Source organism: Genypterus blacodes, unplaced genomic scaffold (assembly GCF_046128005.1).
Source record: "Genypterus blacodes isolate CSIRO-AG114 ecotype Tasmania unplaced genomic scaffold, CSIRO-AGI_Gbla_v1 ptg000201l_1, whole genome shotgun sequence".
Classification (NCBI taxonomy): Eukaryota; Metazoa; Chordata; class Actinopteri; order Ophidiiformes; family Ophidiidae; genus Genypterus; species Genypterus blacodes.
The window spans coordinates 197,845-215,106 of NW_027467000.1; the positions used below are offsets into that span (position 1 = coordinate 197,845).

The 17,262-nt window shown below is 45.1% G+C and overlaps 1 protein-coding gene across 1 annotated transcript; it reads left to right on the forward strand.

Annotated features, from left to right (window-relative positions):
* Positions 1–4,036: 4,036 nt before the first annotated feature.
* On the forward strand, positions 4,037–11,320 carry LOC143015438 (solute carrier family 22 member 7-like). Its single transcript, XM_076169418.1, has 10 exons — positions 4,037–4,428; positions 4,526–4,629; positions 5,114–5,268; positions 7,715–7,883; positions 8,388–8,511; positions 8,589–8,698; positions 9,143–9,357; positions 10,162–10,270; positions 10,619–10,825; positions 11,241–11,320. The coding sequence occupies exons 1-10, from the start codon at positions 4,048–4,050 to the stop codon at positions 11,281–11,283; spliced, it is 1,617 nt and encodes a 538-aa protein (XP_076025533.1). The 5' UTR covers positions 4,037–4,047; the 3' UTR covers positions 11,284–11,320.
* The last annotated feature ends 5,942 nt before the right edge of the window (positions 11,321–17,262 follow it).

Here is a 17,262-nt window from a genome sequence, read left to right on the forward strand (position 1 = left end):
TTATGTAATGATTACATAACCACCCTAAAGTGTTTGGCCCCGCTCCGGCCCGGTCTAACCCGCTCAGGAAAGGAACCACAAGTACGCTTTTGGATAAGACGAGCCCAGTCGGGACGTCGCCGCTTATTTCTGTGTCAGTAGATAGAAAAGAAATCAATCTACACAGGAGGATTTTCTTTATAGATCACAAATAAATAAATGATTTCCATCAAGCAGTCATCAGTCTGGATGGACGTAGAAAGCTTTGTGCATTTGGGTTCCTCTTCCTCGGTTACATAAGTGCTGATGAGTGTGTGGCTGTGAAAACCTACAGTTTCCCTCCACGACCTCCTGACCTTCTGCCCCCCTCACCTCCATACAACCTTGAGACCACACTTCCTGTGCAGAGGAGACGCTCGCAGACAGATGGCCGAGACACAGTTTGGTCTTCGTGTGTGTGTGTGTGTGTGTGTGTGTGTGTGTGTGTGTGTGTGTGTGTGTGTGTGTGCTTAAGTGAAAGCCACAGACCACAGTTCTTCCTGCAGGGCAAACAGCAGCTTTCTCATGAGAATTTTCCTTTAAAAAGCTCAGACTTCTGGTTTGTGTGTGTGTGTGTGTGTGTGTGTGTGAGAGAGAGAGAGAGAAAAAGAGTATGTGTGATTGTGTTTTTGTGTGTTTGTCAGTTGAACAATGTTTGGCCTTAACCCTGTGTGTGTGAAGTTCTTTTTCCATTTTTCCTTTTCCTTTAAGTATTTAACACAGAAATAAAAGAAGATGAATCTAATTAACCCTTCATGTTTACAGGCTCTTTTGGCACAGTGTGACCTACTTTTCTTCAGGTTTTTCTTTAATCTTCCACCCACAAAGCTGCATTATATCAGACAGGGCAACAAAGTGAGGTACGGCTCCTCGTAGAGCAGGAAACAACAAACCAGGCCTCCGAAACAGACAAACAGAGCCAGTTTCTATCAAATAAGACATTCAGCGTCTTAATCTGGAGACATTTCTGCTTCAGGTTAAGCATGAGGCATCAGGCACAAACCCAAACTGCTTCTGAAGTGTTGTGCAGTCGCCCTCTAGTGGAAGAAACCACAGCCTGAAGCTTCATTCATGTCTAGATAAGCCGTGACACAAACAAGCGTAACAGGAAAACCATTTGGTCACACAAACTAAATGCAGACATAAGTTAATCAAGAGGAGGATTCTCATGAGGCTGATTCCAGCTCTTGGTCTTCTTGTAATGTAAATGTGAAAATCCTGTCCTCCACTCATAAATACGCTTTAGATTTGGTTTTCTTCTGTCCTGGGTGGCATCGTGTCGTTTCTGTTTGAAGGCTGACATGAACACTTTATATTCATGCATCCCTTTTTCATTTGACTTAAGACCTGGGGAATCTGCAATCGCTCCAAAAACCTCCACCATAGAAAGTTCACAATCTCTCTCTCACGTCACAAATCCTCCACACAAAAAAAAAAACGCTCAAAAAGTGTCAGAGGTGAATGCAGGACACGCACAAACACACACACACACACACACACACACACACACACACACACATATTACATTACATTACATTTAGCAGACGCTTTTATCCAAAGCGACTTCCAATAAGTGCGTTCAACAAAGGTAGATAAAAGAACTTTAGGTCACAAGAAATCGTAAGCACATTTCTTTCTAAAACCAAACAGCTAAGAGCATAACTAGAGCTAGAGTAGAAGTGCAATAAGTTAGGTACCATGATGAATGAGGAAAAAGGACAAATTAGAAAGGACAGACACACACACACACACACACACACACACACACACACACACACACATCTGATTCTTCAGGTTTTAATAGATTCTTCACATTCTACTCATGCACACACTGATGGAAGGTTCACACCATGCAGGAGCCAACCTGTGCACCAAGAATAGAATCAGAATGATATTTAGATGATTATGATGTGTGTGAGATGATCTGTAGATGATGTACAGTCAGCACAGTGTGACTGACCCATCATGTGATGAGAACAACCAAGAGGACTTGTAGGTCATGAGATGGTCTCAGATGTGCTGTGACCACAGCAGGGTAATCCATTACATTAATGATGCTCCATGTTTTGTTCCATCCATTGTTTGGTTGTTTGGTTGAGGAGCAGCAGCCTGCTGAGCTTCCTGCACTGAGCTTTGTGTGAGCTCCACATTACTGCGTCTTAACTTTGCAGGTATGTTCTGATCCTGTTATTACATCATTATGGCTTGTTGAACTTTGTTGTTTGTCTTTATGACTGATCATAATTTCATTGGCTGATAAAGTGAGGTGGTAAATACTTGAGCAGATGTGAACATGGAAGTATCTATCATCGTTCTCTGAGCAGATATTCTCCTCGTTTCTCGGGTCTTTGTTGTTTCTTCGATCGCTGGAGGGGATTAGTTCTTATCCAGATTTGTACAGAGTGGCGTGTGTTTCTGCGTCTGGCCTGGTGGAGCTCTGTGCCAGTCTGGCCTCTCAGCTGACACGTTTGCCAGTCAGTCCTTGATCTGGGTTCAGGCGGTGTCCCAGGAGCTCAGATACGATATACCTGTATATGTGTGTTTGAATACCGGCCGTCTGGACTCCTGTGCGAGCTGAGGTACGTGAGGTCCTCTGTTGTTTGCAATTTAGGGAAGAAAAGCTCTGACAATAATCCTTTGCCAACATAAAGAAAAATATACATTGTCAAATCTTAACACCTACAGATTAGATGACTTCTGTGCACTGAGAGTGACTGACTGACTGACTGACCTTTTTTCCATTAACAGAGAAACTGTTACACACACACGTGTACCGATAGAAAATCAATGTTTTACTAAATACTCAGCAACTTCCTACGCAGGGTCAAAGGTCATGGTAAAGACATTCTGAGGCATGTGTGAACAAATTTAAATCTAACTAAAGTCAACTAGCTTCCTGTAGAGGACTTTGGCTCAGGGCTCCATCCAGCCTCTGGGCAGCAAACATCTCCACAATCCTCCAACTTTCACCTTAAACTACAGTGAAGCGCTTCACCTCCATGAGTCCTGACATGCATGTCCCTCTAAACATCATATTATAAAACATTCATGTCCTTCTGTTTAGACCATTCTGTTGTTAAGTCATTGCCTTCTCATATTAAGCTTCAGATTTTGGAATGATTCTTAAATGCATCAGGCTGGCTTCACCTTTGTAATGAAACAGCATAGACATGTTCCTATCCTTCCACTCTGCATCTTATCGTGCGTTCAGACCTTGGTCATCTCTGGATTCAGTCTATTGCTTCTCTTTGACATGGTGCAGAGATACAGTGGCATCTCTGAAGAACAAAAAGGACTCTCCTCTTCTGTCCTTTGCTCAGATAAAAAGCCAAATCTGTACGTCGACCATGTCTGTTCTGCCTACACACACACAGACCCTCTGCAGTGTGAGAAGTAAACTCATCTTCAATTGTTTTACAACCCAAGAACCAGAACTTCCACGACAAATTGGCATCATGAGCAGGGTCTGACGGCTGACTGGACACCTGAGGCGGAGACGGTATCAGTCCACAAATAAAGATTCCTCCCTTCTAACCTGGAGAACTGGGTCTCAGATTGGGTGAGCAGACGTTCGGCTACAGGCCTGGTCAACGCTCAGAGTGTTTACTGTTAACGTGTAACTGCTTGCTGGTTTTCTATCTCTGGCTGGGTTGCTTTGAGCTGGTCCCAGTACGCTATGACACCAGCATGTTAAACAATGTGTAATCTATCTCTATCCCCTCATCCTCCATCCTATCCTTTCTTCTCCATCTTTACGACGGTCAAAGGTGCACCGAGGTTCAATGATCGCTGTGTCTTCTGCTCAGTTCAGCTTCAGTTGAGAGACGGCCGAGCAGCGAACATGGCTCCACTTTAATCAGACTAACTTACAATAAAAACTTCAGAATAGACTTTTTTTTTTTTTTTTATTATAGAACTTAAAGGCAGGTGAGTCATTTCACTTTTTGTTCAACTTTAAAATTGTTCTATCTCACTCTCTCTCGCCATTTTTTGCTTCATTGTTGTTTATAGAGCACATAAAGGGTGAGGATGAAGTTCGAGAGCATCCTAGAGGAAGTGGATAGTTTAGGGCCTTTTCAACTCGGCCTCATCTTCCTCCTCTGCTTCCCGCGCATCGTCATTCCCTGCCACTTCTTACTGAACAACTTCATCACCTTCACGCCTCCTCATCACTGTGACATCAGCGCCTTGGACGACGGCTGGGCCCTCAGAAATCTAACCCCAGCTCAGAGTCTGGCTGTGAGCCTCCCAGTGCGGGAGGATGGGAGCCCCCAATCCTGCGCCATGTTTCCAGAGCCTCAGCTACAGCTTCTGTCCAACGACTCCGACGGCGCCAGGCTGCCCACCGTCCCGTGTCAGAACGGATGGGTTTACAATACGTCCATCTTTCCTCCCAGTCTGTCCACAGAGGTAAGGAGAGAATGACAGGACATGTTTCTGTGTGCAAAAGCATGTTTGATACGTTACTGCTCACATCTTCAGTGTCTGGTTGTTGTTGTTGTTTCAGTGGGACCTCGTCTGTGACAAGAAAAGTCTCAGCCAAACCTTAGGAACCATCTTCTTCTTAGGCGTCATGGTCGGCTCCTTAATTTTTGGATACTTGTGTGATAGGTATGTTTATTATTCCATCACATACAAACTCCTTTGAGTAACCTTTGCGTACGGAGCGGTTTTATCATTCTGACCTTAAGTTGACCTCTACAATGACACTTATTAGCAGATATCAGAGGGGAAAATAAAACAGTGCAGGCTTTTAATGTAATAAACTCAATGAAAGAAGTTACATGTGAACATTTGGGGAACAATAAAAAATGTAAATAAAAAATGAAATAAGCTTAAATTGTGTAAAAATGTAATCAAATAAAAGATTGACATATAATCTGCAATGAAACAAATAGTAAATATATTAAAGAAATGTTAACTGTATTCTTAAACATGTACAATCGGTGTAAGATTATAATTGTGCAAAAAAAAAAAAAAAAAAAATGTTTATCCGTATATTTTGGTCATAAAACCTTAAACCATCAAATTGAACTCAAACAAAAACATTTTCCAGAGGTTCTTGGTAGGATAATGATTATGTACTTCATTCCAGGTATGGGAGGAGAAGTACACTCTTGGTTTCGTACCTGGTGTCCATGGTCTTTGCCGTCTCCAGCGCCTTTGCAAACTCCTTCTCCATGTTTGCAGTTCTCAGGTTTCTCACCGGGTTCGGAATCTCCGGAATCACCATCAGCACCCTGGTTCTGTGTGAGTGAGTCCTTCATGCTCCGCCTACATGCGGTCCACAACAAGGCCACGCCCCTATCACACACTTACACCACTGACTCCATTCACAAAGTCGTTGCATCTAACAGCTTCATCTTAACTGTCTGGAACATGTTAATGCATCAATAATGAAAACGTGCAAAGCTGGAAGTAGTACGTCCGTCCATGTGTTTGCAGTACTGAAGAGCTTACAATTAAATAAAGACAAATAAAATACTGGAGACGAGCAGAACAAATATCACTCATATATCAACAAAACCTTTTTTCAAATCAAGCTCCCGCCTCTTTCATACAGTAGGGGACGCACTCCACACACTCAACTGCCTCTGGTGTATCGTCCCTGTGAGCCCAGTGTGAGGCCGTGGGGCCCCTGGGCACATGTGACCTCAGAGCTGGCCCTGGCTGCTACTCTGCATACAAGCCTGGATAGATAGAATAAAGCCTCATATCTTTTTACACAAAGTACCTCCAGACCCGTAGATGCTGGTAGGAACCAAGCAGAAGATCTCTGGGCTTTGCTGTTGATGTGAATGATTAAAACCTTCAGCTGTGGGCAATGAATGTAAAGTATTGTCATGCAACAGGCTCTGGCTTTCAGGCCCCCCTGAGCTCTGGGGCCCTCTGTGCTCACTGATCCGTCCCTGCTCTCAGTACGTGTCCCTCCTGACAGGTCGTCTTCCCCCTGCAGCTGATCTTCACTCACACAGAGATCCCGGCCCAGTAGTTGGACTTCTTGCCCGCTGACTGTTGTGATGTCAGCGTGATGAGGTCGTGGTCAGATTGTTTGACTCTTTGAACTATGTGGGCGGCCCATCAGTTTTAGTTTATTTGCACACATGAACATTCAGATAAGAATAACAAGAACACACTCAAAGAGCACAAACCTCCCCCGGGGGCTTCCCCAGGCACTCTCCAAGTTGCCATAACAACCGGAACCTGCATCTCTGTCTGTATTTGACTTTTATAATGAGTCCTCTTGACCTAAAACATCTCCCCACAGAAACTTGAGTGATCTCTTTCTATGTTAGTGTAGGAGGAGATATGAATGTAAATCAATGATCAATACTGTGCGATCAGTTCTGGATGGGGCTCTGCCTGGTTACAAAGAGCTCCTATCTGAAGATGATCCTGATTCAACTGCTCCAGATCCTGCTGATCCTTATCCTACTGCTCCAGATCCCACTGATCCAGATCCAAAGGCAGTGAGTGTTCTGGTTTGAAGGCTGCTCTACCACCGTCTAGTGGTGATCCATTATTAACACAGGACAAGCAGTCTGAATGGTTGTCTATGGCAACTATGTTAATTTTTAACTTTATAACCAGGATGTGGATCTACCTGAACATCTGCAGTCATGTTCTTTGGCCCAGGACCAACACTTTCCTCGGAATGTCTTAGAAATCCATCAACAACCTCTGAAGCTCTCTTGCCAAATCACACAAACCTCCCTGTCACAATGCGGATATCAGGGCGCGGAATCAATTGCTGGCAAACAGAGGATTAAAATAAAACAACAGTCTCAAATCCAACCGAAAGTCAAATAAAGAGCTTGCAAAGAATGTGACAGATAAGGAAAGGTATGATATCAAGGCCAACAAGGGCGGGGCAAGTGCAGATGACCAGGTTCGCTTGCCTAACTAATAAAGTAATTCAGTCGAGACAAACTCACAAATGCAGCATGCTCAGGATTTTAATTATGGCAGCAGCACCATAGAGCAAGAAGAAATCAATCTCCTGATACCTAATATGGAATAATAGAACCTATAGTGATGCTTGGGTGGTGGTGGACAAACAGCAACGTTGGTTCCATCTCCTTCCAACAGCAGCAGCAGCGTACAGCTCGAGCTAGCAGCGGTTTAAATGGGCCACATGGTCATGAGTTCGCTGCAGGGAGAGACTGTTTACTTCATGCTTTATTGTGTCTTTGTATAATCCCACTGGAAGTTCTTATTGCACGCCCGGCAATGGAATCTCTCTCTGAATTGTCTCTCCCGAGGTTTCTAACTTAATCCTCGTCTTCCGACAGTGCTTTAGGCAAGTCGGGGGTTGTCCTGATGCTGTGGGCCTGTAAAGCTCTTTGAGACATTATATGTGATGTTGGACTGTAGAAATAAAGTTGCCTTGACTTGAATCAATGGCGTGAGGGACTAAAACACAAACGAGAGGGACCAAATAAAGAAGGAGGCAGACTCGGTATCAAGGCGAGCTCACTTTCACCACAGGGGAAAAGGCAAACAGACCCGTAAACCACAGGGAAGCTAACAAAACAACCTCAAAGTGGCAGTAAATTGGTCAAATCAAACCATTCTATCCAGTGGAAAAGTTGCTAAGGGCAAACCATCACTGGGAAAAGAAAAATGACCTACTAATAAGCTCAGCGGTCACTATAGAAACCAGCCCTGAATGTCTACTCTCTCTTCCCTCTTGCAGGCATCGAGTGGGTGAACACGGGTCACCGGTCGTGCATCAGCGTGATTGGCGGCCTGTCCTGGACCATAGGTAACATGCTGCTGGCCGGCCTGGCTTATGTGGTGAGCGACTGGCGGATGCTGATCGTGACGGTCACTGCACCGCTGGGTGTGGCGGTGGTGAGCTGGTGGTGAGAGAAGAGACATCTTAGAACTGTATACCGTGGTAACAATGATGGAGTGGCTTATGCCTGTACGTTTGAAGACATTTACCTACATGATCATGAAGTAAGGGTTCAAATGTATGTTCTTATGTCAGAACTAGCTGTAATTGCAGAATCTTTAACTGTTACTTCAGGTGTTTCTTCAGTTTCTTGCTGACATCTTCCCCCACCCCCAACCCCCGACCATCCAACCCCCGCCCCCCCATGACCATCCACCCCCAGCCCCCCTCTGATCCTCCAACCCAAGCCCCCCATGACCCTCCACCCCCAGTCCCCCTCTGACCCTCCACCCCAAGCCCCCCTCCAGTCAATCCCGGTCGCTTCTTCTCCAGCTTGTTGCAAATGTTTTTTTTCACAAAACAATAACCAATTGTAAAACCATCTTTCAGACTTCAGGTTGATTTTTCTAAGAGCTGTCCTTAAAATAACTGAATTCACTGCCATCCATTGTCCCATCCTTTCTAATCGTAGGTGGATTCCTGAATCCGCCCGCTGGCTTTTGGTCAAAGGTAAAGTGGAGCAGGCTCAGTTTTACCTGGATAGATGTGCTAAAGTCAACAAGAGGCCAAAGCTGTCATCCACATTCAAACTGGAGGTAAGTTCACATTTTCTCATTTTCTCTCTCAGATCATCTTGACTCATGTTCTTATTTGATATCTCTGCGTGTCACAGGTGCTGTCTGATGTGGAACTGTCAGAACAGCAGAACAGAAATTACTCCTACCTGCACTTAATAAAGACCCCCAAGATGAGACGCCTAACTCTGATCAGTGGGATCGTCTGGTGAGTGTCTCCATGTGACAGGTGTGGTCATTCTACGTGTGACGATTAACACAAAATTGTGGGAGGAGAGACAAAAAACACACAATTAACGACAAAATTCAAAATGGCAGAAACTCTAGTTTGGCTCAAACGGGACAACATGGATGAGTTATGATTCAATGACTTGTGATTCTAAAGTTATGGTCCAAAATGGTAATAACAGCGCCACCATCAGACCAACCGCTGCCAACATCTAATAGATTGTGACCAACCTGGCAGCCAAGTTTCACCTTGAAAGTGGTTTCATAATGTGAAGAGAGCAGAAGATGGACAGGAACTTAACGTGGCACCATCAGAGAAATACTCCTAAGTTTCATACATACAGGAATACAAACAAACATGTGATGAAACTGGATGATTGAAGGTTTGGTTGAAGGATATGAACGTACATGGTTTGGTCTGCAGGTTTGGAGTGGCCTGCACGTATTACTGCATCAGCTTGAACATAAGTGGCTTTGGCTTGAACATCTACCTCACTCACTTCATCTACGCCGCCATTGAGCTGCCTGCAAAGATCCTGGTCTATTTCTTCCTCAACATGATTGGCCGGAGGAAGTGCCAATCAGGGACTCTGTTACTGACGGGACTCTGCATCTTCATAAACATCTTCATCCCACAAGGTCCTTACACACGTTTATGCTCCATCCATTCACAAAACATTTGGCTTTATTTGAAGGCAGATATGGGAATAATGTCATATTTATATATTTGGTAATATTTATTTAAATATATAATATTATGACTGATCATTTAAAATTAAAAATTCATTTTTTTCAGATATATTTTCTTACAGAAATGTTACAATGTGTTTTTAATTCAGTTTGTTTTTATTGTCAGTCCACATTTGCACTCATAGTTCCTCATTAATGTGCCTCCTGTCAATCAACGTTCATCTTTGTGGGATGATAACTTTGCTTTAACTAAATCTTTGCTTGATAACTTGAAGTTGACTCGAGACGTGACTTGGCCTGTTAGCTCAGAAAGACTTGATACCAAAGACTCTAAATGATACAATATTACGTTTTTAAAGTGATTTCTATGTGAACTCATAGACAACGGCGATCTTATTAATTTACAATCATGGGGTTTTGTTTGTTTGTTTATTTTTATTGTCCATTTCCAGTACAAACAAACAAACATCTAGATAAGAAAGTAAGAAAATCACCACAATAACAAACAAACAGACAACTGATCTGACCTGGAATACAGAATAAAAATGTGCTGCATCCACAATTTCTGTGAATATTAGTCAGATTAATCTCACTAAATTAAATGTGTGTTAAAGCGAACTGAATCCTGTTCAAGACTCCAAAATCAAAGTTAAGTTTAAGTTGTGATTGACCTGTTGGAATGTTTGGGTAACCTAAACAATCTGTTTCACCGTTTACACACCGTGCTATTGTTTGCGTTCTTCTCCTGTGCAGGTTTCTGGCTTTTGCGCACTCTAGTGGCCATTCTGGGAAAAGGCCTCTCTGAAGCCGCCTTCACCACCGCCTTCCTGCACACTTCAGAGATTTTCCCCACAGTTGTGAGGTCAGTCGCCTCCATAATGACGCCACGTCTCCGTCACGTGTTCTAGGAGCGTGTGCTTAATGCTAAATAAAGGCGTCCCGTTTGCTTCATCATGTGAAGCAGCATGTGCATTACCACATGTCTTCAGATTCAGCCTCTGCTTACATCGAGGACCACAAGTTCCTCTTTGTTTTCCCACCACAGAGAACTGCTTCCTGTGTTGGTTTAATGCTCCCTCCTTGTTTCTGATGAAGACTGTTGTTCATGTTTTTTGGTTCTTACTGTGTGAAACAAAACAAATGAGTGAAAACATCCTGAAACACCTGGAACACATCTGACTGAGAGGCACACATGTGATGGTTTCTGCAGACAGAACGCGCTGGGCTACACCAGCCTAACCAGTCGTGTGGGCGTGTCTGTGGCGCCGCTGGTCCTGATGCTGGACAACGTCTGGCCTCTCCTGGCTCAGATCATCGTCTGCTCGGTGGCCGTGCTGTGCGGCCTGGTGGCTCTGCTGCTGCCAGAGACGCTGAACGTCAGACTGCCAGAGACCATCGACGACATCGAGGGGCCGCGGTGAGAAACCTGCATCCAGAAGGGATTATATTACTTTGATTTATTTACTTTATGTATTTACTTTGTTTCCTGTGCGGCTTAATTTGATGATTTTATTCTGAACTAAACTGTTTATAGGTACTTGTGTGTGTAATTATAGTAATTAATGCTCTAAATATACAGTATGAGAACCAACAAACCTGACCATAAACATAAACACAAAACAAACAACAAAGGTCCCTTATTTATGGAGTTATAACATTAAAATGCACACAAACACTTTTTCAAAATCCATAAACTTTCCAATATTCTGATGACAGTGAAAAGCCTGAAATGAAAATTGTTAAAATGATGTTAGATTCTTACAGGACGGTTAATCTGAGATTGGATATCTAAGATGTTCGTAATGCTGTTCTATTGTTTTGTTATCTTTCAGGAAAACTCACAACTCGACAAGCGTCACCGAGTCTCAGCAGTGAGGGGACGAGCGAGAGAGAGAGGGACGTGTGTGTGTGTCTCACTGTGACACACACACACCTCACATCAACAGCAGCACAGTGTGAGGACACATGCTGCTCTATGAGGTCAAGAAGGAAACAGTAATTGTTGAACAAAAGTAAATGAAAGTGAATAAAAGACATTTATCCATGCTAACATTCAGCAGCCTGACTCCATCCATGTTTACACTTTTGCTGTCTCAGGGTTTTGCCAGCCAGTTTATTTATGTAACACGTTTCATTTACAAGATTAGTCACAGAGCGTCACAGAGCGTCACGGGGGGGGGGGGGGGGGTCACACGGCATCATAGAGGGTCGCAGAGCATGGTAGAGGTTCACAGAGCATCGCAGAGCATCATAGAGGGTCACTGAGCGCCCACAGAGTGTCTTTTTAAGCTGGTGAAAGCACTAAAACTAAAACAGATTAAAATGAGGTTACAAAGACATAAAAGGAGAAGTGCTTTGTGTAATTCCAGTCAGGGAGCTCCTAATGACCTCAGGGATTTGGTTCTGCATGTTTGCACGTTATGTTTGTTTCTAACCCCCGAACAACAAACCCAGCTGCTCCTGCTGATCTGAAGGACCCTGCAGGTTCACGTCCTCGAGCTCTACAGAGTGAAGCCCCAGGATGAGCAGCAGCACTGATGGACACGTCTGAGTCTATAGAAGCTGGGGGTCCATTTACAAACTCAACCTAATGAGGACAAACAAACCAAAATGGCTGCCAGGGAGAGAGAGCACCTGCCTGCATCGCCGCTCTGGCTGCTCCATATGGCTCACTGGTTGTGTGTGTGAGTGTGTGTGACTGTGTGTATGTGTTGACTGGTGATGTTTGGTGCTTTAACTTTCTAAATGTCAGTTTTGTATTTGAAGTGTGAGCATAGACCCTCTCTCTCTCTCTCTCTCTCTCTCTCTCGCTGTCTGTCTCTCCCTCTCCCCCCCCTCCCTCCCCCTCTCCCTCCCCCTGTCCCTCTCCCTGTCCCTCCCCCTCCCCCTCCCTCTCCCTCCCTCTCTCCCTCTCTCTCTCCCTCTCCATCCCTCCCTCTCTCTGCCTCTCTCTCTCCCTCTCTCTCTCCCTCTCTCCGTCCCTCTCCCTCCCTCTCCCTCCCTCTCTCGCCCTCTTTCTTCCTCTCCCTCTCCCTCTCCCCCTCCCTCCCCCTCCCTCTCTCTCCCTCTCTCTCTCCCTCCCCCTCCCCCTCCCTCTCTCTCCCCTCTCCCCTCTCCCCTCTCCCCTCTCCCCTCTCTCTCTCCCTCCCTCTCCCCCCTCTCCCTCTCCCTCCCTCTCCCACCCTCTCTCCCTCGCTCATCCCGGGAGACGCGGGCTCTGACGCACATTAAATTGATGAAATATTGAATTTCTTTAGAAGGACTTCTAACAATGATACATCAGCGTGTCATTTCCTGTCAAAGTCACAGGGAGCCACTGGAGATGAGCCAAAGAGCCGCATGTGGCCCCAGAGCCGCAGGTTGGCCACCCTTGCTCATAGGGAGGAAACATATCACAGACAAGGCTCGGAATTTAACTGGCAAATAAAAGAAATGCTGCCACACGAACAGAGACAGACATGCGTGTTTCTCTGCCTCAGTCTCCAGGAAACTCTCAGGGAAACATTTCCAAGTCAAATCAAGTCTAATGTCTCAAAGGACCTCCCACGGCGGGCAGCAGGTCCCCACCCAGCCCAAAGATAAACTCCCAGCTGGTTTGTGCTCGAATAAGAGAGGAAAGCTCAGAGGAGGAGTTCAAAGAGAGAGCTCCTCTCCTCGAGTGGGTCAGGGTGACACAGGTCACAACCAACGCAAACTACAACACAGTGCCATGAAGTCACAACGGGGCCACGATCCCGGCAACCAGAGGCTCCACCAGAGGCTCAACCAGAGGCTCCTATCTGATCTGAGCTTATGCAACGTGCTGTGAGAACGCTCAGATCAGGATTCACGTGGGTTTGTTGTTCTTACGTCTCGCTGCTCTGCCCAGGCTCATATCACTCAGCCTGTTTACATGAACTCAGTACTCCGATGTAAAATGCGGTAGGATTCCACCGTTCTCAGCGTATTCGTGACAGTGCCAGGCGAGTCTGCCCATTGAGGAAACACACACACGCCAATTATGATGTTTACATGCCTGAATACACCAATTTATATCATCTGGGCCGCTGCAGGAATTTCAGCTGAAATGGTTCTGAGGACTTTTGGATGCAGTGACATGCGGTGAGGTTGATGACGTGCGGGAGGAGCTGGCTAGCATCAGACCCGTACTGACACACACGTGAAGCCCACACACGCAGCGCCAGGATGCACAGTTACAACACACAGACACCAGACAGGACAGACAGGACATGTGTTGTGTGTTCAATTCAGGTTTTACAACCCTTTGTTGGAGGAGTTGCAGAGATTTTGAAAGTCTCTTTGTCTCAACGGGATGAGAGTCGACCTTGGGTCAGTCCCATTCCGACTGTATGTTTTCAGTCGTTAGTGAGCGCCAGCTGGAGTCATTTTGTTGCCTCAGCAACTGCCTGCACCGGATCATTCTGGGCCGAAAAGCCGAGGAGCTGTCCAGGAGAGTTACATTCATGCCTGAACTCTACATCGCCACCATCAGGCTGAACGGTACCTAAATGTCATTTCATCTCTTCTCTGGATTGTGTCCAACCTGTCCGGCAACTCTGACAGACAGACAGACAGACAGACAGACAGACAGACAGACAGACAGACAGCACTGAAAGCATAATGAACAATGAAGACGCTTAGAGCAACATGATGGGAGTGAAGAGGACTGCATGAGAGATGAGAGTGGACATGACGTCCTGTGTTCTTAGTCTCAGGTATGCACAGCAGGGGCCCGGTCTGTATGTGTGTGTGTGTGTGTGTGTGTGTGTGTGTCATAGGTTCATGACAGCATATTTCTTCCAAAGTCGACCCTCTGCTGTTTGGTTCTGTTTTCACTGTGATCCAATCCCAGTCCAGTTGTTTTGCTTGACGGGGAGAACAACCTAAAGGGTTTGAGTCGGTGGTGCCAGCGGGTCTGAGTGGCTGGTTTGTTCTCAGTTAGGTAACCATGATCAGGCCGCGTTGGAGCGAACGCCTCAGTTACGTTCTGGCCGGCTGCGGCGTCCTTGTAGACGGTCGGCGGGTCAAAGCTGCAATCTGCTCTTGTAACATGGAGGCTGGAAGCTGAATGTGGCAGAGCAGCGGCGGTGTGTCGGTGTGCCTGTTACATCCTCTAAGCACACATAGCCTGAAGGAGCATTTTCCAGCTGTAGACCACCAGTACAGCTCTCTGTGGCTACAAAACGCATTGCAAACACCCGGAAGTAACGAGGGGCTCAGACAGGACATCCATGCTCTTCGCTGCTGCTGCTGCTGTGGTAACGACTGTTACACTGGAAAGTAACCCAAACTACCAAATGAATAAATGATACACGGATGTTTGAACAGTATTCCTTGCACCGGTTGGCTGTTTGCCTCACAGCCAGTGTGAAACGGGCGTCAATCGCAGTATGATCAGAGTTTTAAAGGTCCTATAAACTGACTGACTGCTCATTGAGTCATTCAGTTTTGGCACAAAGTCAAAATATAAAAGAGAGCTGCTCCGTTTTCGTTATTTGATTTTTAATTTATGCTTTTTGTTGTTGTTCACGTCTTTTGTTGTGTGGGCACGAGGCCGAGCTGTGCCGGCGTACAGGTCGCTTCCTACCAGGAATGTGAGCCGCCAAGACAAAAACACACTGCGGGTCCCATTTGTGGACGAGTTGTCTTCATCCATCTTGGTTTCTGTTGTCATCTCCTGAGGCAGGAAGTGAGCATGCTCTGGGCAGGCCTGTGGGAGCGCCTGCAGCAAGGTCCTTGATAGCAGAGTGACAGTCGGTTTGCTGTCTGTTTGCTGTCTAAACTGTACACATGTAGATAAGCTGCAGACCTAGAACCTAGAACTTGTTCCCAAACCTGCAACAAATCAGCCAAGGATTACAAAAGTCTCATTGTCTTTGTTTACGTTGTCTCCTTTCTTTTATATTTGGTTTGGGTTTTAACTTCTGGTATTTGATGATTAAATTCTGCTTAAACAACGTCTTAAAAACAATCACATCCTGTTTCTGTAGCCATTTGCTGAAATTCCCTCAGATTAGTAGAAACTAAAGCCCAGCAAAGGGAGAAAAAGATAAGACATAAGATTCCCTTTGTTTCCTCAGACCTCTCTGGGGGAGGATGTCACTCTTCTCTGTGCTTATTGTGATATTCGGGCTTTCTCAGAATCTGTCTGGAAACCTGAGGCTCTTCATCCTCTTCACTGAGGCCCGGTTGGAGAATTCCCAACTTGGATCACACTGGATCTCATGTAGTGCAGTCACCCTCACATTGTTTTGGTCCTGTGTTAATATCCAAAGATAATATGTCCATTTAGTCATCCAGCATATCATTGGGTTCAACAAAAACCTTTACAAAGTTTGAACAAACATCTCTGTACCGAGCGGAACACGACTCTGATATTGGCACGGATAATCTATTATATAATCAATCACTCCATTATGAAAAATAATCATTGATTAAAGTAACACGTGATCAATTATTCAGCACCAAAGCTACATTCTGTCTCCCTCTACTCTGCTAGACAACAAACAGCCAGTGAAAATGTGACGCATCATCACATCATCGCATCTTAAAGTGACAGTGCACCATTTACTGCTCACATCACGTCAGAGTTCCGACTCTCAAGAGCCAAATATGAGATGAGATGATTCGTCATTCATAAGGTTCATATTACTCTATATGTATAATGTATAAATGTGACATCACCACTTTGGATGACATCACTCTGTTGTCATCATCCCGTCATGGCCTAACAAACGCTGACGAGCCTCTACAATCATGACTCATTCAAATGATTAGCTGGGATTGTGAAGATGTTCTTATGTTCGTCCTGCTTGCCTCTCTTACAGTAACCAACACACTCATAATCTCATGGACTCATAATCAACAGTGCCTCTGGTTGAAAATGTGACAGAGTTAGAGATTTGTCTCCGTGTGGCTTTTTCCCCCCAGGCGCAGTAAAGGCAGCATCGCCTCTCTGACGCTCTCACAAGGACGTCATGTTCCGTGATGGTGAGTGGCGATGGACATGGAGGTGAAGCAAGGTGATGGCTATAAATACCCAAGGTGGCACAGGAGGAATGCTTTTACATTCAGTGTATCGGGTTTGCTGCCAGCTCTTACAGTTTTAACTCTACAAAGGCTGAAGACCTTTCACAGGTTTACTTTGCAGCTCATTATACTTCATGAAATAATTGTTTACCTTTAAACTTGAGGGGAAATACAACTTTGCCACTAGCTTCATGTTTCCTGTTCTTGCTATATTTGCCATAGCGTACATTGATTGACTCATCTCACACACACAGTAGCAGATGGGAACATTCACAGCGATGAAAGCTCAATACGTTTCGATTTCCAAGCTGAAACTCAATGCGGCTATGAAGAGCTATTTCTGGGTGAGGGGCGCTTGCTACTCCACTAAAGGCTGTACGGAGCTTCCTCCCAGGGTGGGAGGGGCTTTCTCTGGGCAATGGGCCCTTCCTACTCCCCTTGCTATCTACAGGGCCACCTAGTGGACAGGAGAATGACCTCTGGTGGCGGCCCAGATGTCCAATAAATCCTCCCCACAGATGGGACACTGGCTTTCAACTGACTACTCAAAATCGAAATTTAAAATTCTCTAAGACTCAATATGTTTGTAATTGTAATGAACTGTGTAAGTATGACATCATTATTGTAACTCCACTTGGTTTGAAACTATTAAAATGTATCACTACTATTAGAATTTTATCAAATTCTAAATAAATCATCAAATAAATCCACTATGGAAACCGTGAACAGGCACATCCTGCAAAAACAGAAAAGAGGAACTAGATCCTGATAGTAGACTGGATTTGGAACAGTTTATTCTCGAGTCTTTATTTGTACGCAGTCGTA